The 24159-nt window shown below is 45.7% G+C and overlaps 1 protein-coding gene across 1 annotated transcript in view; it reads right to left on the bottom strand.

Annotated features, from left to right (window-relative positions):
* The window catches only part of LOC124213753 (TWiK family of potassium channels protein 18), a 207326-nt gene that overhangs the window by 27268 nt on the left and 155899 nt on the right, over positions 1 to 24159 (bottom strand). The window contains exons 3-4 of the mRNA XM_069134282.1: positions 20324 to 20674; positions 18866 to 19172 (exon numbers count right to left, since the gene is read on the bottom strand). Coding sequence (XP_068990383.1) covers positions 18866 to 19172; positions 20324 to 20566 — 550 coding nt within the window. The 5' untranslated portion in view covers positions 20567 to 20674. The remainder of the gene's footprint in view (positions 1 to 18865; positions 19173 to 20323; positions 20675 to 24159) is intronic.

The raw sequence follows: 24159 nt of genomic DNA, 5'->3' as shown, positions 1-24159 counted from the left end.
CGCCATATTCAGAACCTTCCAGAGAACTATATTGTTCGTAGTTGAATCCCTTGTGGAGGTTAACGTCCTATTATACCAAATACCAAAATACCAAAATAACAAATAATGCCCCAAACCTAGGATTTTCAATCAACCGAAAAATGAAATAACAAAATTAATAATTGTCAGATTATTAAAAACGATTTTGAATTGCATTAATTATTACCAAACTAATGAGTATTTTTTTCATAAAATTTTCCGAAGCATTGATCTTAATATTCAATTACTGAAATTGTACATTCTATGGTAAAGGACCTGTAGGGTTTTTAAAAATGCCCTAGTTTGAACCTAAAGGTTCTCTTTGCAACCCCAAGTTAGTCCTCCGGAAGTTTTACTTCGTCCTACCAAACGTAGGACTTGCAAGCGCACACGAGTCTGAATTTCGACTCGGGATCATGAAAAGCGTAAATCAATCGGAGAATATTTTTCGATTACCTCCACGCGATAAGTCGCCCTAAATTTTATCGTTACCAAATAAATGAACCTTTGAGAGATCGTTAATTGAATTTATATAGGACAATAGCGTCGCGGCGAAGCATCACAGACTATAACATCGACGCAAGCTGCGATGGGCTCGTTATATCCGTTCCTCATTATATTGCGACCTCCACACCGCCAACGTCGTCTGGAAATATTATTATCATTACGTAACTGTCATAAAATTCTAGCCTATTGTGTGTGCGGCGGGGAAACGAGTACCTATACCTTAATCTTGGGGAGCCTCATTGTCTCAGCTTTCGTCGCTGTTCAATGCCTGCATTGTTGATCATTATTAAACTCAGCCGATTGCTTGATTCACTCGGGGGCTGTTTAAAGACCATCCCTTCGGTCGATTCGCGATCAATTTTGTCGCGAATAGTGTAAGCTTTTCCCCGGAACAATCTCCTCGATCCCAATAGCTTTGTGTTACACGAAAATCGGTCTTGCACGAAATATCGATAAGGTGGCAACAATCCAAGTCGAGAGTATACAAATACGGACTGATATTATTTTGCTAGACACAGGTTGATCACAATGAAAGAATCTCGAGACGGTTCGTCGAGTCTGAAAAACCGACGCAGAGGTTTCTTTGAATGAAAAATAATTAAACTTTCTTACAGTGGAAGAGAGTGCGGCATCAAAAGCTCTTGGTTGTAATTATATGCATGCAAATAATGCGCCCCGCGTCGTAAGCAGAATCATTCCTTTGTATCCGTCTAATTATACCGCGATTTCAAAGAATCGCGCGGGCTGATCGAACTCACAACTCACAACTCACAACGCACGTTAAACATGTCGTAACGAATCGGGTATAAACCGTTTGAATATAACACAAACGCGGACAGAATTATCAGGGTGGAAACTTTGCACTGGAATTAGGCGTAGGGAGGATGTAGTTAATTGGGTAGAACAGCGGCTTCAAACTTGAAGCTATCTCAATTTAGGGCTAAGATAAACAACCGGTTGTAACCGTAATCGGGAAATTTGACCAACGATGAAAATTTCCTCCAGGAACTCAAGAATCCCGTAGAATTGAAACGCGACACGCCATGGGTTGTGAAAATTTTTACGAAATATTTTACTACCTTACTCTTCGACCGGAATGGAGTATTTATTTGCAGCATGACGTCATCGGGGTAGGAAAATATAAAGAAAACGAAGTTGACCATCGACTTAACGCTATCCGCGAGGCCCGTTTGAAATATTGAGCGTCTGATTCATCTCGTTAAAGCGTAATTTAACCTCCGGATACCGCAGAGCAATTCAATTTCACAGCCATCGGTTTGTCAAACAATCACATTCAACACTTACTTCTGGTTTGAATAAACGTTTACTCTCTCGTGAAAATATTCGAAGGAATTCGTCGTCGCGGCGCGGCGGTTCAGTAGGTACTCTCATAATATTTTCACGATGATTGTTTTCGCTGGTTATATTATTATAATAACGCCAACAACTCGTTTCGCTCGACAGTCTCTGTTGATTAAACGGAAAGTTAATTTTCGAGTGAAAATTTATTTTTGGCCATTAGTTTTTCTTTCGCTGTGTAACCGCGGTTGTGGTTCAACATCAATTGTCAAGAATTTTGCAAAAAGTCAGTGTCAACACGGACGTCAGAGTTCCGAGCTGGCGATTTCTTCACCGATAGACGATTCTTTGAAACGACGTTTCGCACACAATTCATTATTCCGTGACATTAGCGCTGATTACTTCGTTTCGATTGAAACTTTTTTGGCTAATTAGTGTAAGAAACTTGAGTGGCAATCCAGGTAGCAAACATCTGACAAAACAAGTCGAGTTAAATCGAAAAGTAGTAATAATATGCGTTAGGCGTAGATACCTAAACGGCGAGATAAAGTCTTGGACCTCTCGATTATCCGTGAGGGAAAATTCCTGAGTTGCAGATACTTTCAGAGGGTTGGACGAACGCCAACGGGGTGGGTAAAAATCATGGTCGAAGGACTAAGCGGATTCCGAAGCCGGCTTTTGACGTAAATCAGTTGAATCACGGCAAGCCTTTCGACTGTTTAGGTTCGTTTCGATTCGTCAACTCATCGCTCGCGCAGATGCATCGCTGGCCTCCAAGCACATGGAAATCACGTCTCACTCCATCAGCCAATTGGTGAAATACTCCACCCTCTTTCGGCTAGCGAACCGATGCGCGTATTATACCGCATCGCATAACTATAATCACCGAAATTGATTCAATGCGCCATTCGAATTCCGGCCGGGGGCGGATACACATAGACCCGACACATTAATTATGGGAAATAACCAAAGGGCGGAAAATCGACCATGAAACGAAAACGATCGTAGTCCGTGCCGAAGGCTGCCGCGTTATTCGAATAATTCGACACACAGCCAGTGAGTATGCTCAATGACTCGCGTTGGTAATGAACCCGCGGTGTTCTGAGTTATCCGAATTCTGAATATAGTTTCGGCCGCGAATTGAAACTATAAACTCGACTCCTCCCCCGCAGGATTTCGTCGAGGCTATTAATAAAGCGGGTTAACAATAACCCGGCGCGTTATCTCGCGCTTACTTCGGTGCTTTAATAATCTTACATTCGAATTCGCATCCGATTTTCACCAACGTCCCGTGAAATATTCATTGAACAGGTTTTCCAATCTCTGGTTGGTACACGGTGTGTTTTCTTTAAATTCGACGAGAAATGAATTTACGCAATTTTTGCCGACTCGCTGACTTTCAACGGATTAGCGTTATCGCGAGCCTCGTCTATAAGGTCAGGTATACTATCGAGGACGAAACGAACGGAAAATGGGACCGTGGCCGCGCACTTAAGCAGCGGTACTCAGGGTCGGTATATCGCACCTCCATCACCATAAAATCGGATTACACTCGGCTTTTCTAGAGATTTGTGCACCGGGTTTACTTTTCCGGCGGAAACTTCTCGCCAGGACTTACCTAACCTACCTACTACCTCGAGGATATATACGAGTACGCAGGTATAATACTTTCGATTCGATCGGCCGCGTACGGCTGGTAGATTCTTGTAATTTGGCGAATGTCAACGAGGGAAACGATGAGGAGGAAGTAGAAATTGAGTTGATAAGAATTTTGCTTCTCGATTATTTACCTGCGAGATCCAACGGTCGGCGCGTTTTCACGGCAAATTATAAAGAACGAAGAGAGAAAAAGGTGTGGAAAAAAAACGAAAAACTTGTTTTCCAAGTCTGAGTATGTCTGGTTATATTCTCAGATTAATGAAGACGTTTTGGAATTTTCGCGTACTCATAAATACAGTAGATAACTCGAGTAAAGAAAGTAAAAATGTTCGTGACTAACGAGTCTTCGCGGCCCCTTGGGAATTTCGAGTTGCCTTGTTATTTATGCGTTGCAATCACGAAACGATATTCATCACAAGGACAATGAAACGACCGGAATTTATTGTAACGAAATATAAGCCGAATCACGAAACGCAAAATTTTGGAAAATACTTCTTTTATTTTTACACCTTCACCATTTCTACGATTATACAAATTATTCAGGTGGTGCAATTTGTCAGAAGTTCTTTTTTTATACCATTTTATCACAACGAACCGCAGTCCGAGGTGTACGAAGCTTCACCCAGGTGTCGGGAAAGACGATTTTCAATGGTAGATATATTTTTTTTTTCATTATTAGACTTTTTTTTCGTCCTGCCGTTTGCCTAGTAGTCTGAAAGTTTTAATCAAAAACTTTTCCCATTCCAAGTATCCGGGTTCCGTCCGTGATGACAGGGAATATAATAATAATGCTCGAGGATGATAGGTATAGGCAGGTTCGACTATCGACCGCGGTACTCCGATCAATCGCAATTCATTTTTAAGATCGTCGATTCTATATTCAAGCAAACACCTTTGACGAAAAAATCCCCACATTCGATTCCGAAAAGCAGTCGAATGAAAAAATGACGGGACCGTCTCGTGCCTTTTTATTAACGATTTCACTCAGAGAACACGTTCTGCATAATTCCTGGTCCAAAAAAGGCGACTGAATTGCTTGCGCAAAATGGAAAAACTTGTACGTATATTACGCCGCGTTGTAACTGGAGAGTGTAATGAAACGATACGAGACTAGACGACGGAATTTGCATGGCCTTTCTGCGTTGGCGGATCAGGTTGAATACCTCCGCCATTCCCAGACACAATGCCTATTTGTTTTGCCGTTGCCTAGACGTTCATTGATCCACCGTTTGTCCGCGTACATCTACGTAGATGCAACGCAATGCAACGCATCGAGGCCGAGGCGTGACATGGGAACTGGTAATAAATGCTGGCCGCCGCCCCCGCATTTCCTCATAATTCACTCACTTTGCTTATTTATGTATATACGGCCTAGCGACGTACCAGATATACGTACTAGCGGAGGATTAATTGCTCTATTACTTTAAATTTGCACGAGGCAAGCCCGGCTTATGGAACTCGCGCGCTAAATATTTCGCCGAAATGTGCGTACCTGTGACGATTTTGGCTTCCGGATGCGGATCACGACCCGCAGCTGCAGGCGCGGGATGAGCCACTATTTTACCCATTGAATCCATTCAACTTCGCAGTACGTATATAAGTACGATACGCAGTGGGAGACGCGGGGATTTTATCACGTTTACCGTCGACGAAGGTGATTCAGAAATTTTTCCTTTTTTTCAAGCACCGGAAATGGAACGAAAGCGCGGAACGCGACTCTAGGAAAATCGTTGAAAAAGTATTTTCGAGTCGGTTGCCGGCTGTTTGCATAATGTTTGAAAATATTATTATCAGATCGAGAAAAAAAAAACAAAAAAAAACAAAAAAAAAAAGGAAGAATAAGAAAATAAAGACATTTCAGAATAAAGTAACGTTCGTACTTATGCTCCTGCTCAGATATTCACCCGCATCTATAACCGCGCAAGGCGAAGCACTGTCGGTAGTCATATTTCGTTTGACTGTGTGGCGCCCCAGTCGGTCCCGCCAAGCAACACGCCCCCGGCCTCAGTCTTCCCGAGTACTTCCCGACGGAGACCGAGGAAGCAGTGCCTGATGCCGCGCTCGGACGAGTGAGCGCGGCCCTGCTCGAGTGAGCGCTGCCATGTTCGAGTGAGCGCGGCCATGGACGGTGAGCGGGCATGAAGAAGAGACACAACAGCTCTGGCGACCACGCTCGGACTCTCAAGCAGTTATCATGGTGGAATAAGAATCTTACAAACCCAAGTTGTTCCTTCGTCTAATAAAAGCTCATTATTGCCTTCTTAATAAAGGGGTGTGTTTGTGTGCGGCCGAGTACCCGTCCCCCACCTCTAACTCCTTTAGTGGTGACCCCGCATAGCTCGGGAAGGACCGAGCAACGAACATTCAACGAAAAAACCCAACTCTACGACTCAAGTACGTGTGCGCGATTTCTGGAACTAAGAGGGCATGCACGAGCAGCACGCTGCAAGAGACGACTCCAGACTCCGTTCAGCACCATTCGCAGCTCTTGGAGGAGCCCCGCAGACATCGACGCCAGTATCATCATTACCCTCGCTCGCACGCGGACGAGGTAAGCGGTTACCAAACGCAGATCAAGGCGTTCCGCCATTTTCTGGCGCGAACCGTCCCGCGTTTTTAGAGCGATTACCACTGTTAGAAGCAAGCGTCGCTGCCACCCAGGCAGACAACAACCAGGTGAAGGCACTACTGGCTCAGCTCATCAGTATTTCGAGGGAGATCCTGAACAAGCTGTCCGCCAACAACAACGGCAGTCAGCCCAGAGGCGGCAGGAGCCGTTCACGGACCCCCAATGGCAACAACGGGCTTTGTCGATACCACTTCCGCTGGGGAGCTGCAGCAAACCGCTGCCTACAACCATGCACGTACAAACCAGCCCCCAACGCGGACCAGGGAAACTAACTGGGCTGCCATCAGTATCCGAGGCTGGTGGCAGCGCCCAACATCCACGCCTGCCGAGAGAAAGGCGCCTGCACATGTACGACCGCTCAACCGGGACCAAGTACCTGGTCGACTCAGGGTCCGTTGTCTCACTGCTGCCACTGTCGATGACGAAGAAGAAGCTGCAGCCCGACGACGACTTCCAGCTGATCGCTGCCAACGGCACTGGTATCCGGACATACGGCAAGCGGGTAACCACACTCAACTTCGCCATGCGCCGTGACTACGCATGGCCGTTCATCATCGCCGACGTGAAGCAGCCGATCATAGGAGCTGACCTCCTGGCCCACTACGGCCTGCTGATAGACCTGAAGCATGGACGCCTATACGACCCAACGACCAGGATGAGGTCGGATGGTATACTACTCCAATCCTCGGTTCCGAGTATAGCTTCCGCGAAGCGCGTGCACTGCACAACAGACGACGCCGAAGTAGAGGCTCTAATCAAAATTTTTCAGAAGCTTGCCGAGACTTCAACGCCCCCAGGGACCGGACCTGTCGCCCCTGTGCAGCACCACATCCTCACCACCGGCCCAGCAGTCCACCAGCGCACTCGCCGGATGGTCGGGGAGAAGCTCCAGGGCGCAAAGGAATTCATGGACCTCCAGCTGTTCCTGGGCTTCGCTCGCCCCTCAAGCAGCCACTGGGCCAGCAACCTACAAATGGTCCTGAAACCGAACGGCACATGGCGGGGCACAGGCGACTATCGCGACGTCAACGCGATGACCGTACCGGACAGGTACCCCATGCCTCGTGTCGAGGACATACTCCACGAGCTTTTTGGCGCCAAGATCTTCACGGTCATTGACCTCGAAAGGGCCTACCACCAAATTCCGGTCGCACCAGAAGACGTGCACAAGACCGCGGTCACTACCCCGTTCGGGCTCTTTGAGTTCGTCGGGATGCCACCAGGATTACGCAACGCCTCGCAGACGTTCCAGAGGTACATGGATAACCTCCTGCGACCGTTCCCCTTCGCCAGAGCGTACTTAGACGACATCGTAATCGCCTCTAGCAGCCGGGAAGAACACCTCGAGCACCTGCGTACCATACTGAACCTGCTCACGGAGAGCAAACATATAATCAACTGGCACAAATGCCAATTTGCCCGAGCGAACGTCAAATTCCTCGGGTTCGACGTGTCCCCAGATGGCTTCTGCCCACCAGCAGCCCGCATACAGGCGATAGCTGACTGGCCGCTCCCAGAGACCGTCCAGGACCTCCGCCGCTTCATTGGAGCGATCAATTATTACCGCGCGTGCATGCCGCACGCCGCGCAGCTCCAAGTCCCGCTCACAAATTTCCTCAAGAGCGCCAAGAAGAAGGACAACAGCAAGATCCCCTGGACCGACGCAGCAAGAGAAGCCTTCAACGCAACCAAAGCGAGCCTCGTGAATATCACGCGAAACAGCTTCCTATCACCGCACGCACCGCTGATGTTGACCACCGATGCCTCCTCCACTGCGCTCGGTGCCACGATTGAACAGCACGTCAACGAACTTTGGCGACCAGTTGGATTCTTCTCGCGGAAACTCTCCGACGCTGAGACCCGCTACAGCCCATACGACAGAGAGTTGCTCGCAGTTTTCGCCGGAATCAAGCATTTCGAGCATATCCTCGAAGGACGCGAGTTTGTTATCCGCACTGACCACAAGCCGCTGGTATCAGCATTCGCACAGCGCCCAGAAAAGGCCTCGCCTAGACAGCTTAATCAACTCGCATACATCAGCCAGTTCTGCTGCAAATTCACGCACATTACTGGTGAGGACAACGTAGTGGCTGACGCACTGTCGCGGATCGAAGCCGTCGACATGCCGACCATCCTCACCTCGCAAACCATCGCAGCAGCACAGCAACAAGAGGACATTTACGAAGACCACGAGCTCAACGCCTCGTCTCTAATACTGCAGCCACTCGTCGTCGACGGTCATCGCATTTTGTGCGAGATCTCTACAGAACGCGTACGCCCGTACATCCCTAAGGGCCTTCGCCGGAAAGCATTCGACGTGGTACACGGCTTAGCACATCCGAGCGGCAGAGTAACCTCCAAGCTGATGAAGGAGAAGTTCGTCTGGCCCGGGATACGCAAGGACGCGATCAAGTGGTCACGCGAATGCATCGCGTGCCAGCGCTCGAAGATACATCGACACACGCGCGTTGCGCCAGCCAGCATCGACGTCCCGGACCAACGATTCAACCACATACACATGGACCTCATCATCCTGCCCCTTGCCGATGGACATCGCTACTGCCTAACAATCATTGACCGATTCTCTCGGTGGCCACAAGCGATCCCGCTGAAGGACATGACCGCCGAGACGGTAGCAGCGGCCCTGTACAACGGGTGGATAAGCCTCTTCGGAACTCCACTCACCATAACCACTGATCAGGGCGCGCAATTTGAGTCGTCGCTGTTCGCCTCCCTCGCAAGAGCCGTCGGAGCCGAGAAGATCAGGACGACGCCTTACCACCCACAGTCTAACGGCCTTGTTGAGCGGATGCACCGCACGCTCAAGGCCGCCTTGATGTGTAAACTTGGAGCCTCGCATCCGACTTGGTTGCAGCTGCTGCCCTCCGTCCTGCTTGGACTGAGGACCACGTACAAAGAGGACCTGAAAGCATCCCCCGCAGAGCTGCTCTTCGGGACGTCGCTGCGCATCCCAGGCGATTTTTTCACCACTGACGACCTGCAAGCCGACTCAGCAACCTTCGTCGACCAGCTCCGTAACCATTTCCGCACACTAAAGCCCATCCCGACTTCCCATCACGCGAAGCCAAAGTTTTTTGCCCACAGGGACCTTCAAGAATGCTCGCACGTCTTCAAAAAGGTTGAAACGATCAAGCCACCGCTCACCCAACCGTACACGGGCCCACACAGGGTCCTGCAACGCCTTGACGACCGCCGCTACATGATAGAGGTTAACGGCGAGCAAAAGACGGTGAGCATCGCGCTGCTCAAGCCAGCCCATCTACCTGCTGACGATGCAGGCGCCTCTGAGCAGCCGCCGAAGCGCACCGTGAGATTCCAGCACACGCCTGCTGACACACCTTCTTCGTCGTCGCCCTTTGGGTCAACGACTGGGAGGGGAGTACCTGTGGCGCCCCAGTCGGTCCCGCCAAGCAACACGCCCCCGGCCTCAGTCTTCCCGAGTACTTCCCGACGGAGACCGAGGAAGCAGTGCCTGATGCCGCGCTCGGACGAGTGAGCGCGGCCCTGCTCGAGTGAGCGCTGCCATGTTCGAGTGAGCGCGGCCATGGACGGTGAGCGGGCATGAAGAAGAGACACAACAGCTCTGGCGACCACGCTCGGACTCTCAAGCAGTTATCATGGTGGAATAAGAATCTTACAAACCCAAGTTGTTCCTTCGTCTAATAAAAGCTCATTATTGCCTTCTTAATAAAGGGGTGTGTTTGTGTGCGGCCGAGTACCCGTCCCCCACCTCTAACTCCTTTAACTGTTCAAGATTCCTAAGCAAATAGAATACTTGAAACTTTTCCCTCTGTAATCAAAAGCAAACTTCCCAGAGCATGGGGTTCGCAAAAAGACGACGACGAGGAATTTCAAAACTTTACAAAGATCTGCGAGGGGCCGCTGATGCCGGTTTCGACGTCGAAGAGAAGCGCAACAGCTAAGCCTGCGGCGATAAAAACGCCCCGCATCGCGATTCATCTGCACTCGGCTTTTCGACTTCGGACCACGTACTTGTCGATTTTCAATTCCAACGTACCGTGCGAACGGAATTCGACCGACGTTCGGAGTGTATTTATCGGTGCTTTGCAATTGATCCTAAACGCGACTTGCTCTTATAACATAATCTCCGTCTCTCTGAGCGACAACAATGCATTGTCGGCGTTTAATGTCAGGAGATAAAATCGACTCTATCAAACGTTGGTCCTCTCCCGACATCGAGCATAAGAGCCTTGTACGAACCTTTGATGGGGGCGTAGAACGATCGTCAGAAAACCGACCAACTTTTACGAACCCAGGAAACGACGATGTTGGTTTTTAGTTACGGTCCAGCGAGCCTTGACATCGTTCGATTATTTTTTCTATTCCACTCCTCAGACTTTGGGGGGGAACGAGGAGCGGTTCTCTCTTCCGATCGTCCGCCTGTTGCAGGGTCCCTTGCAGCAACGACACGCGATAGTCGCGAATGGATCTTCGTAATTGTCGGTTGTTTAGGTGGGTTCCGGTAGGCGCTCCGGCGGGTCCCCTCTTGTTCTGCAATATTGATTTCCACGTCTGAGGGACTTTCGGCGTTGTGACCCCTCATCAGGCGCTCTTCGACACCGTGAACCTGCACGGGCCTCTTGTTACCACAACGGCTTAGGATTCACCTTCGATGAATAATAGCTGGGGGGGTATTATGTAACATATTGTTATCCGGCGATACAGTTTCCGCACGGGCAGATGCTTCACTCGGCGTACCTACACTCCGCTTCACAATTACCATCTCGTATCGGGATTAATTAGCGCAGCCAAAGCGATTCGAGTCACGCCGTGTTCGCACACACGCGGAACGTGATACGCGAGCGAGAAATTTGGCCCGTCATCACGCGTGCGGAAAATTCGTCCGCGTAACGAAACGAAGAGCTGAATCCTTGCCTCTTCCGATACGCGGCACATCTCCGAGCGATAGGATGTTTCGTTAAGCACCGGCTAATTCGGAAGTACAATGCTTCGTTACTCCGGCACCTTGATAATTTAATCAACGTTCAGGCTGTACTCCGAGTAACGCGCCAATTCTGTAAAGTCTTGATTTCGTGCCCGCGGGGTAATCCAGCGATGAACAAGTCCCATTATTTCAGTTTCTGCAGCGACACGTATAGGTGTGTATACATATAAACTGCATCCTCTTGTAGTTTTACGACTAGAATCAGCGGAGTGGCTCTTGTTGTTGTTAAAGTGGCGCGGTAACTCCTGGCGTCTGAGTCTCTGAGTTAAAATACATTGTCTTTATCACCTGCCCATTGTTCTATGGAAAATAGACAAAGCATAGCATTTATCATGCTTATTTCCGTAGCTTCAAGCACCAGGCGTGGATTCGCCGGCGTTTCACCTCTGAAAGAGACGGGGAAAAGTCTCGCCGCGATTGTTTCTGCTGCAGAGATGACAATGAACGCAATTCGAAGGTATACTACCAAAAGTTGGTTCAGACAAATTTTACATATTTTTGCTCCCGAAGAAAATATTCATGGATTGCATTTGCGGTAAAATGGAAATTGTCTTCGTAAAACTTAGCATTTTTCGTCCATCTTGAAAAATAGAATAACGTTCATTTTCAGATAACACACACTTTCTTTACAACGTTACAATTTGGTCGATATGTTGAGGAATAATTGCTCAGACAGTCTTAGTTAAAAGTAAGAAGCAGAGAAAAATACGTTCGAAATATCTCCAGCAACGAATCTAACGTTAGAATTTACTAATAACGCGCAAATGTAATTGCTGACGAACGTCTCTTTGGAGATTTTCACGGTGCACAAAAAAAGTCCAAGAATATTAAAATCGGATCAAGAATACCACAGTTTAATCATTTGAAACGGTCCAATCACAGACCCTTTTCTCAAAATATTGACACCTTAGCTCGTGTTATTCAAATTTGTCCAGATTCATTTATATTACACGGCATGGGATGTTGCTTCATTTACATTCACTATCCTTGTCGCGAAAAACGTTGCTCGATATATTTTGAACCGTCTTTTCTCTCTTTCCAGCTGTTGATAGGGACAGTAGAGTCCATTTATCTTCAAGTTCGTGCGAGTACTGAGAAATAATCAGGGGTCAGTCGCTACGGTATTTTAACGAGGCAAGTTAACGGATCTAACCAAGAAGAGAAGTGAGGATACGTATACACGGGTATTAATATCTCGGCAATTGAGGGATGATGAGGAGATGGGTGAATGATGGCGGTAAAAGGGCGGCGAAGGGGTGGAAGGGGGCGGGAGAGGGGGTTGCGAGCAATTTGGCGTTGATGATGATTAATACGTGGGAAATATGACGTCACTTCCTGTCCAAACAGACCCTCCCTTCTCCCTCCCGTATCGTCCGGCGGCGACGGTGCAGGTTTGATGGTTTGAGGTGGGAAAACGAGATAGGGATAATCGGAGAGAGGGAAAGAGGAGTCGACAGCCGGGGGGAGATGCAATATTTTATACTTTGTTATTCGGACCCGAATGATTAATTCTAATCCCCCCGATGGGTTGCGAAAGTGCGGTTGATACAAACAACTCGGAATCATTCCTCAACTACACTGGTAATTGTGACGAATGAAATTTTCCGCACAGTTTTGAACTCGCTTGTTTGAAACGAGACATGTTTGTCCGAATCACATAACCGGAAATCACGTGGGCGTCTGTCTGTCTGGTTTGTATGAAAAAGAAAAAAGGGACCGGATAGAAACTTCAAGGGTTTGTCCACTTGTAAGGCACTCACATTTTCGTCTCCTCTACTACACGTGAAAAGATGAATGGACATACGTTTATTGTTATACCGCAGAGCTTCCGATAAGAGTACTCACGTATTTTCTGCGAGCTCAAAGCAACGAAAATCGCTTTAAACATTTTTCACGGTCAAAGTCGAAACCTCTTATGCGATTACGATTTAGCTTTCTGTGCGACACACTTGAATATATGCGGGTATTTAGGATACTTTATCGGAACAGAAAATGACACACGTCGTTACGGCCGATAAAACATAAGTGTATTACAGATACGAATTGTTTTATGAGAGTAACAATAGAATTGAAATACATATATGTATATCGAAATGATTAGGGACTAATGGACGCTTGAATAACGCCGAAAATGATGATAGCAAATTGAGATCAGGAAGCTGAACGTGTATTTCTGCCGAGGTCAAGTATTAATTGGGGGTTAATCGGGTGAATTGATGGCCAAGGCGTGGATTGGAGTGATCTTTCCATTTCCCGAAAAAGTTAGTCGGCGGTAGGAATCGGTCGATGGGAAGGGGCGATAGCGCCGGTAGGCGTCATTCAAACTGATTCAGTCGCAACTGGTGAGGGGATGAGAAAAGGAAGAAAAGAATGAAAGCGGAGGGAGCAAAAAATCGCCACGTACGAAAGAGCTGTGCCGCGGAAGTTTAGGCTTTACGGTTGTTCTTTGAAGCTTGAACGGTGGCAATTAAGTCCGACGTGGTCGAGGCTCCGATGGTGGGAAGAAAAAAAAGTATGATACACGGACGGAAAAGCGCTCGAGTGAAACGAGAGTTAATTAGAAGAGAGATTCGCCCGAGCTGTAACTACAAAGAAGAGTCCGATGGTATTTTCGTGGATGAATTTTATTTTAGGGTTGGGAAAGAAGAGTCTTTAAAAGTAGCTAAGGAAAATCTCGAGCTTTTCATCAAAGGCCACTCGCAAAATTATTTATCATTTCTGTCGGAGCACTTCGGTATAATCTAATCGACCGTGACATTCTTCACGATTGCTTTTGCCGTAAGTCTCGTACAATAATCACTGACAACAAGTGATCGCCAATTTGCGTATTTATGGCAACCGTCAGACGTTGCACTTTGTCAAATGTACGGAACCTTTACCGTATCACGTGACTTTCCTCTCAAATCGCGGTGCGGCAAAATGTTAAAAAATTGTTGCCATTTGCCGAAATCCAATTTCCGCCGGTTTCATTTTGCTTTCGGTTGTTTGTTTATTTACGCCACTTCGTCCTACTTTCATCAAATCGAAACCGAGCTTGTTACGTAGGAAAAAGCGGTGCCGAAAGCACGGAAACGTCTGCCGACGAAAATGGTTGACGCGTGTTTTCGCATACGCAGAACCCACGCACCATATACAGCCGCTTGCTGTCCGCATACCAATGACCACTTTTGATGCCCGTTCGCAGGGCTTCGATGGGCGCCAATGAGCGCTGGAACTATGCCACCAAGCTCTCGGCAGCCACTCGGAAACAACCCCAACTGGTCGAGCCCGAGGCGTCGGCTGACAAGAACGTTGGTCCTTTTTTTCCTCTCTTCCCTCACTCTGAGTCTGTTTTTTTTCCGTTGTTTTTCTATTATTTTTTTTCTTTCTTTCTATGGTTACGTGAAAAAAATATCGACGCTTGGAGGTTTCAGATGTGTAGATGGTGGCTGTGTTCCTCTATACCTATGCACACATCATCTATATGTACACACACGTACATGTATGTATATATATACATATATACAGAAGGCAGAAAATTGTTTTTTCCCGACAGCTATTTACCCAGCATTCGCGGTGAAAGAAGAAAATAACAATTTCACCCGCAGGTATTTCGAAGGATACACGCGTATGACACAACGCGTTATTAATAATCAATTTTGCTCGATTGGAATGATGAAGAATGATTAAAGAGCCAGCATTTCTTCTCTGGAATTGACAGTTCTCTAGAACACCGTGATTTGGTATTTTCATCAGGATGTCACAACGACGGTTGTGGGAATGTTACCTCCCTCAAAAACAGTATACGATAATTCTTGATAAGAAAAAGAGCATGTTTCACGCATCTATTAACTAATTGAGCTTATAGAAGAACGCGGCAAAAGTTATTCAATTCCTTCACACTATTAAACGTGGATTTGAGTCAGACGGTTCCTAGTTCACATAAATTTTCAATATACATGTACGAGTTTCTAAGAAACTTCATGTTTTCATAGCCGCCATTTTAATGGTCACAAACGACGTTCGATTATTCGATAACTGAATATTTATACCCGGCGGTGAACAAGGGTCTAAGAAAGTCTCGAAGATCACAAGAGAGAAGCTTCGTTAATACCCTGCAACCGGGAGTGTAAAGTCGAGTGGCTTTGTGAGCTCTTTCTGCAGTAATTGAGAGGCGGTGAAGCTGGTGAATAGCAGAGGAGCGAGAATCGAACTAGGTTACAGAAGAGAGGAAAATTGGAGAAGAAGCATCGGGAATCCCGCTCTGCCGATAGCTCGGATGCTTGTTTCCACTGCTGTTCACGTAGGTACCTAACTCAGTCATGATATTACCAGTGACAATGCTGCCCGTTACACTAGCTTACTCTGCAAGGACACGTGTGTACGTGTGTGTGTGTGTGCTCCTTTACCGTCGCGCCACTGGGGATTATATCGGGGTTGTCGCCAAGGATGCGCAGAGCTTTGGAGGAGCACGGTACGAACCAGGTTGCTCCCTGATGTAGTCTTCCGTGTGTATTCATTATTGACTATTATTTTGAAGGGGGGTGCAAGCTGCGGGGTCTTGGGGTCCTGCAGTCGGTTGGCCCATCGCCATAAAGCCGCAACCAAGGTGTCCCTGGCACTGCGGTGAAGAGCAATTTGACGCCCATTAGATTCGTAACCGGATTGGCTTTGAGGCGGTTCGCCGCCTTGTTGAATATGAAATTAAAGACAAAAGAAATGAAAGCAAATAAAATTGGTACGCTTGTTTATCTCTCGTCCCTTTAAAGCTCCTTCGTCAACCGTTTTCTTCCTTGATTATCCCGCAGTCTATCCGCGATAACAGGTGCAGCAAGCTTAAGATTGACAATGTGCCGGGAAATTAAAAACATGGCAATAACCTAAAAGCTTTTCAATTTTTCAGCATATTGTGGTACCTGGCTTGCTGTTTGCTAGACGTGCTGCGGAGCCGCTTCTCTGCAGCTCGTCGTATTATTTTCTCTTCAAATTCCACGCTAGCGAAAACTCATCGCTTTCACTGCAGCAGAGCGGCTTCATTATTTCCCGCAATTCCGTAGTCTGTAGTTGTTCCTTTATCCCGCTTACACATACTTGATACCCACGGCTTGAGGTAAGACCCAATCGAACGGCGAGGCACGAATAGCTCCGACTGATACCTACGGAGGAAATGGAGACCTTCTTCGGCGATACATCAGACATCTTTAAATGAAAATGTTAACGTAGCGGAGGGTAATACGCCCCGACTTCACTTTGATCACACGCCTAGACCTTCGATCGCATCTCGGGTCAAAAGAAACTCGCGATTTCATCTCGCTCGAAAAGTCGAACGATCTCGCGGCAGCGAAACGTGATCGATGTCAGTATCCCGAGATGTTTGTCGAGTCAGCCATTTGAGAAGACGGAATTTCTAGATTGTTCTTGCCGAAATATCTGCTTATATACATGTTACCACGTTACCACCAGGGGGTTAATGCTGGAGTGAGGGGTTCGCATTACGATACGATGTGAATACCTACATTTACTTCAAAATCATCCATCAAAATACGTTCCCAAACTGTTTTAATCGATTACCATATTTCATGAATAAACAAACATTTAAACTGAATCATTTCTCTTCGTACTATTGGACATCGTGTCCATATAGATATATCGACATATTCTGGTCGAAAAAATGCCGGCTATTCAAATACAGATTCGTTTCAATTATACCAGTGCTAATCAAACAACGGCAATATTAAGCTATTCCGGATTTCGTAGCGAGCTTGGCGTCTGCCATTGGTACATTTTGTATCAAATCAATCGCGTTAGCTGTTAGGATGAGGTTTCATTGGATTGCGTCAAGTGACTGGCTCGGATCAACTCAGATTACGTTAGCTGGTTACGTTGGTACAAGCCGGGTTGGCCAAAGCGGCGTTTCGCCATTGGCGGTAAATAGTTGATGGCGTCATCTCCACGTCACACGCAACACGTAGCGCGCAAAAGTTCCCGCAAGCTTGGCGTAGACGCGTCAAAGCCGATGCGCCAGGAGCCTGGAATAACTATTCAATATGGTGGCACTGACAGCGCGGAGTTAGCGACACCCGTTCCCATCAAAATTCACGGCTCGCATTTTCCGCGATTGTCGGGAGGTTACAATTTTCGAGTGAGATGAACTCGATGAGTTCGAAATTCGCAATAGCTCTCGTGATGCAGGAATTCGTTCATGGCCAAAGGACGAGGGAATCTTCCAGATGAAACAGGACGAAGAATTACTCGACGGTTCAATTCATGCATTAATTGTTACTCGCGGCACGTGATTGTGCTTCGGGTTATCTTCAGGGGTCCGTAATTCAAAGAATCAGAGAATCGGAAACTACGGGAATTAAAATTTAAACGGCAGGGCTAGTTAATTAATATGCAACGACATCCCCAAGCACGAAAAATATCGACGTAACGGTCCACCCTTCTCCCGGTTGTGTTGGAATTTTTGTGTTTTTGCCTTCGGAAGGTTATGAGCAATATCATACTTTTTTACGAGGGATCCTAAAAAAAGATGCTTCCCGACTCGTGCGATTCGACATGAAATGCCAGAAAAAATTCTTCTGTAGTACTAACGGGGCAAATGATATTGCTTCTCATTTGCTTCCCCATGCACTTAAAACGTCCAAAAATGACCACAAATTGTATGAAAATGAATTTTGATCAAACGGCAAGTCGATTGCAAACAAAGTCCTTTTATTTCGAACATACGAATCTCTACCGAAGAATTTTTCAACCGTAACATTCGATCAAGGGTCACTAAAATTTCATCCAATCGGACTGAATAATCGCAACAGAGACGTGAAAACGTGAAAACCTTGTATAAGCAAAATTGGAGAAGCAGAAGACGACAGGGTGAAGGTCTCGAGTTGGCTTGAAAGGAGAAGGAGAAAGCGAGTTTCGGTCGGTGAGTTGAGCAGTGGAGGGACGAGGGTTGATGGTTGGAGCGAGCGGGAGCAATTCGACGCACTCGGTAAGTTTGAATCAGGCAGTGATGTCCGTGGAAAGTTTGACACTTGAAACGTGTCTTAGTAGAGATGAATTCGACCTTGGCTCGGATACGGGGTTCGCTGATTACAAGCCCGAAACTCGGCTTCCAAAAGTACCAGCTTCTCGGGAGAAGCGAGGGGCTCGATATCCATGCCCGGGAATCCAGCGAGCGGCGCGAGCATTTCGATCCGCAGGGAAAACGTCCGCCTGAAACGCAGCCAAAGGACTTTGCCACATCCCAACTTCCCCCGGCCAAGCCTTGTGGAGCGAACCGCGTTGCATTTCGCTCTCGAACGATGTTGCGATAGGAATCCTCCCTGAGATCCAAGTGCACGAAATATATGCACCTGGCAGTGTAGACATATCGTTTCTCTTATTCAAACTCCTGAATTGAATCACTCTCGTGACTGTTCCGGAGAGAATCGACGTATTATTTCCGAATACGGTTATACCATACTGATAAATTATTTGTACTAATAATATTTAGAATTTTCTCATTTATGTTAAATTTTTCCGTATATTTATCTGGTCAACTCGTGAATTTCGTGAATTATGTACTTATGTGGCGTCACCCAGGGGACACCGTCCCACGGGCATGGTGATAAACAGTATTCTGTTCTATTTCTGCAATAGTCTCTGAGTTTCGTTCCACCCCCCGAATGTTGCTTCGAATGTAAATTCGTGGTCAAGGAATAAATATCACTCACCATGCGTCGGTTGGTTAGGATATGTAATACGCATGACTAGTTTTTTTTTTTTTTTTTTTTTTCGTTACTCACCGGTGGTCGTGATGAGCGTCAAGGAGTAGAGAAGGCTGCTGCTGAAGGTCCACCGATGATGGCGGGTCGGATGCTGCCCGGTGGTAGCAGGAAGTGCCTGGTAAAGCTGTTTCCTGAGAGTGTGAACGAGGGTATTTTGGAAATCGAGGATTTCCTGAGCAGCCAAACGGGTCCAGTTGTCCTTGTAGAGTATATTAAGGTCCTCGGTGATGCTCCACAGCTTTTCCACCGTGAGTGAACGGATCTCCGCGCCCAGAACAGCCGCTTCTTCCGGTCCAGACTTCGAGGATATTACGGCCGACGAGTCCTACGCACAGACTGTGAGCTACAGGTATAGCTTCTACTTGTATTTCTTAGGTGGAAAGAATACCGAGCGTGTTCCTTAGGGCAGGTAAAGATAAGAAAAGGAAAATAAGTAGGAAAGGTGCTTCTAGTGTCTGATTTTTCCTCACGGTATATACATAGAATATCGCGTCGACGCCTCAGAGGACGTATTCACCTCTTTTCTCATCCGGAGAAGGATCGGCTGAGTCAAATCCCTCAAGGATTTGTCACTCACTAATAGAAAAATATTCATGACGGGACGTGGCGAAAAGAAAAATTACTCCCTGGCCATTTTCCTTTTGTACTGTCAGACGGGTTGTTCAAAATAAAAAGACCACCTCATATAGTTTCAACCTAATTTCAATCCTCTGCGAGGATAAAATTGATGGAAATTACCTTTCTTCATTGGAGTGGATCTCTTCCACTGTTCTTGGAACAATATGAGAACACCGATATGATCCAATATAATTTAATCCGCTCCTTGTGTTTTATGAGAATGTCATTTCATGAGACTTGTCTGCGGATGCTTGAGCTGATCCGTGCAACGTTCTTATCCGATATTGTACTCGCGATGAAATAAGTATTTTTGAGAAGGAAAACGGGAGTATGGGTCTATGCCAAATTCAAAGTTAAAAATTTTGTAATAAGCGTCAGCGACATTCCTCGACGCATTATTAATTTTAAAACAACAACAGATTACGATATTTTGATCCTGTAGTATTTGACACGATAATATTTTTCTCGCCACATGGTAGGTAAAATTGCATCAACCAGTGCAGGATAAAAGTTAAAGCTTTCGGCGGCTGAACGTCGTGATGCGGAAGTTGGAAATTTCAAGAATGCTAAAGTTCGAAAGTTCGACAAGTAAAAATTGTAGAAATTCCTTCAACTTCATAATTGACCGATCAAAAAGTTGGCAAACATCGGTATTCCCGCAAGAGCCGAGAATATTAAGTTAGAAAAAAAAGCCCCCAAAAACATGCCAAAACAACGATTTTGCATTCGAGTTTAGCTGTTACGTTCAAAGCTGCTTTGAGCAAACAATTTTCGTCTCGCGGTTTTCAAGGCTCGGGGAAAAAGCTCTTCGGCCGCAAAAGACGACACCCTTGAACATTGAAAAGCTGTAAGTCTCACCGACTGCAGGCCGCCTTCGACGGCCATGAATGTGAACGCCCCTACGAGGGTGTAGGCCAGAACGAAAATGCATACGCCAAGGCTGGTCAGCAGACTCGGAGACGCCGACGCCGTGCATGTGCAGCAGCAGCACAAAAGCTCCGCGGCGCCGTGTCCCTCGTCCGTCGATCGACCCGTGCAGCATGTCTTGTGATAATATCCGCCGCTGCCGTTACGACCGCCGCTGTGATCCCCGGCATGCATCGCGGGAGCCTGGGTCTCCTTTGAGGGTGGTCAGTGGCGGAGGGCGGTGGTCCCGGCTGATGAACGACGCGACGACCGCGACGTCGCCCTCCAAGACTACGGGAAGCTCTGAAAAGTCACGAGATTTACATTATTTTCATTTTTTTTTTAACAAAGTCGCTGAAACATCGTAGGAAAGTCGGCCACGTAGCTATGATGACGGTTTAAACTAGTGCTGTACGACTGATCGATCAATCGTTTTCCCAATTAATTGGTCAATCGACGGTTTCGATTCATATACCGATTGACCGGCAGAATTATTACGAGGTAGCTTTGATTAATCGCTTAATCGGAGAAACGATTCATCGAAGCAGCCAATTAATCGCACAGCACTAGTCGAAACATTGTTGGAATTGAAAGGAAATGTGATACAAGCTGCTAATTAGGACGTGATTATATGTACAATATATGGACCTCAGTACCGTAATATTTTCTCATTGTCGCAACGTTGAATCTGGTTTTTCTAATCACTATATTCCTTCGGTTAACCTTTAGCTGGTAACTTTATCTGATATAACATTGCTGGCACCTTGGGATCGTTGAAGACCCCGACTGAAAATTGCTTGCAGTAACGAAGCTATTTAATATTTCGATGTTTTTTTTTTGATATTAACCTAAGTGTCTTTTATAAGATAAAAAAGGTCATTAATTTTAATGAAGTAAAAAATTAAGTCGCATTTTCAAACTTTCAAGTTATGAAAATCTTGATTGAAAACCCTTACGTCACGAACGACCCCAAGGTGCCAGTTAAAAGTTAATTAAGGCTTTGATATCGATTTGTTGTTTTACCAACATTAAATTATCCATCTTAACAGTTACGAGAAAGTGTAATACCTTACCATACTCAAAAAGTATAGCAATGCATACTAGATTTTCTGGTCGCACTTACAAAATTCGGTTTCATTTTTAACCCAAAACTAAATTTTTCGGTTATGGTAAAAAATCTAAAACGTCAAGGACTGTACCGCAATCTTGAATAATATTCCATAGCTTGTTAGAATGAAAATTCTGCGGTTTATTGTCATAATATTCTTAATTATTTCACATCCAAGTAAACAAATTGTTCCAACTTTTGTCCAGAATCATTGATATTCTAATTATGTTTTTCCCTGGCAAATTTTTTGTTCTTCGACTCCGCCATAATTTCCAGGTTTTTTGGCGCTGCGACCACCCTGCTTAAATCGTCCGTAATTTACTCTTGACTTGTAGTATAATTAACGGTGTTAGTGGTGAGATAACAAGGGTTCCAAATTGGAGTCGCGGGAATTATAATTGTCATTCCAGATTTTGCACGTGAGGATTTTGAAGGAATTTCGCACCGTCAAGTTTTCTTCAAATCTATTACTCGGAGGCGTGTTTAATTAGGAGACAAAACAATTGATTGTTGGAAAATTCACCGAGCAGATTGTTCCAGAATTCCGTTACGCATCAAGCGCCGAGAAGTTCAGCATTGCCGGGTATTTCCGCGTTCACAGTTGTGTTCAAGCGAGTTTAAGCACGTGCGTTGTGTTTCATCCCCAGCAGGGTCAGAACGCGAATAAATTTCAGGCATTCCAAGCCGTTTGGACCAGTGGCGAACCCTCGTCTCCTTCAAATAGAACCTTGACTTTGAATTTCCTAGTACGATAATTCACCGAATGATCAACGATTTTCATTTTCTTTATACATTTGTATTCCCATGGGCGAGGGAAATTATTTCTTCCATTTCTGATTGTGACTCAATGTACGCAATAGAGGAAAGAGGATTTCGTAAAAGTTCATACCCGATTTCGCCCGATTAACTACATTGAAATGTCGAAACAAAATGGAAGAAAATAAAAAAGGAAATAAAAATAAATTATTCGCATGCTTCAGATGCAATTTCAAGCCCTTCGGTTCGCAGTATCGAACGAACTAATACGATTTAATTAAACCGTCCCTATGAAGCTACCACTGCGATGCGGGAGCCGAGAAACTAGTTTCGAGTCAGCACTATAAAACACAACAGATCGGACAAGTTTGACGTGCAGTTGTTGTACCGATGTTGAATTCAGCCGTGATCGCCGATGAAAATCGTACCACTTGCAGTAGTTTATACGATAAAATTTTTTGCTGTTGCGCGATAAATATACGACCCGAATCCCATTAACATCTTTCAAACGAATGGCGTAGCACTTCAGGGACGGATGTATGGCGGTTCGAGTATCGCCCTGAAAATATACGCGTGAACTGAAAAGCGAGTCTCTTGAAATAGGATCGATGAATGAGCGAAGTTCAACTCATATCAAATCCGCAACCCTCACGGCATTGGGGATGAAAGTTTGCCGATTAATTTTTTGGCGAACAATAATTCTTGGGTGAATAATAACGAGGAAAAAAACAGACGCCCGAAATTTCATGTCTGTCAGTAAAAATTTGAATTCTACTGAATTCGTACTAATTTTGGTAAAATAATTACTTCAACGCTCGATTCCCGTGGGATATTTGCGGCAACGAAAGCAGGACAAGATGTATTTCCCCAAACCTCTGACTTGGACAGACGAATGTTTTGGTTTCCCTCTCTGAGATAAATCAAATTTGAGAAATTTTTGACGCACAAAATTTCTAATCGCTTTGTTATTCGTCAACGTATTATAGATGAGCGAATAATATTTCAACAACGTATTAAACCTTTGTCAATTATAAACTTAACTAACAATGTGTTTCGTTGAATATTTTCACATGAGACTGTGTGCAGAAGCTACATGACAATGTTTTAATAATCCGAAACACTCAGCTGCTCGGTTCTCGGTGAGTTTGAAAATTCTTTGATAATTCTGGTTTAAACTAAAGAGGCACCGGGAGATAAGTTTTTCAGTTACCTCCCACAAACGGAGACGGAAATCGTCGGAATGAATATCAGTCTGGGCTAATGAAGCTACAGCTTAGTGATATTTGTTTTCATTATCATGAAAAGTAGAGAATTTTTTTCAAGCTCTTCACGCTCTCCAGGCAGATACGCCCCACGTCTCTCGGCTTGAGGATGTTCATTTTTACAATTTGTAATCCTTCCTAGATCCGGGATCAAGCTGCACCGTGAAAATATTTTTATATAATATAACAACAGCTTATGCCGCTGAAGAGCGTTGCGTGTTTGTTCGTGCAAACACTTGAACCGTTTTCATTTATTTTATGGAAACACCGAGCGCCCTGATCAATGACTGCAAGAGCTTTTAGCGCGGCTCAACAATATACAATAATAGTACACTCTCGTCGCGTGCTACTCGTTGACAGGATGACGCGACGTTGTTCATCAGTCCTCACTCTTATGGTAATAAAAGCATTATAAAGCACTTGAAATTTATACCATTTCTGGTAAATTCCTAGGATCAGCATCTGTAACGCGCTGACATGAAAATCTCCTATTATTCGAGGAATGAAGTATCACTAGGTACGATTATAACCGTTTCGTATTTCCTGAACGAAAGTTATCCGTCAGGTATAAAATATTGACAACAGCATGGCGTAGGAAACGTTGTCTCGTCAAACGTGTAAAGTTATACGTGTAAAAAGAGTCGTGAAAAATATACGAACGC

Source organism: Neodiprion pinetum, chromosome 3 (genome assembly GCF_021155775.2).
Source record: "Neodiprion pinetum isolate iyNeoPine1 chromosome 3, iyNeoPine1.2, whole genome shotgun sequence".
Taxonomy (NCBI): domain Eukaryota; kingdom Metazoa; phylum Arthropoda; class Insecta; order Hymenoptera; family Diprionidae; genus Neodiprion; species Neodiprion pinetum.
The sequence above is the reverse complement of the archived record's forward strand: the minus strand, read 5'-3'. Positions and strand labels throughout refer to the sequence as shown.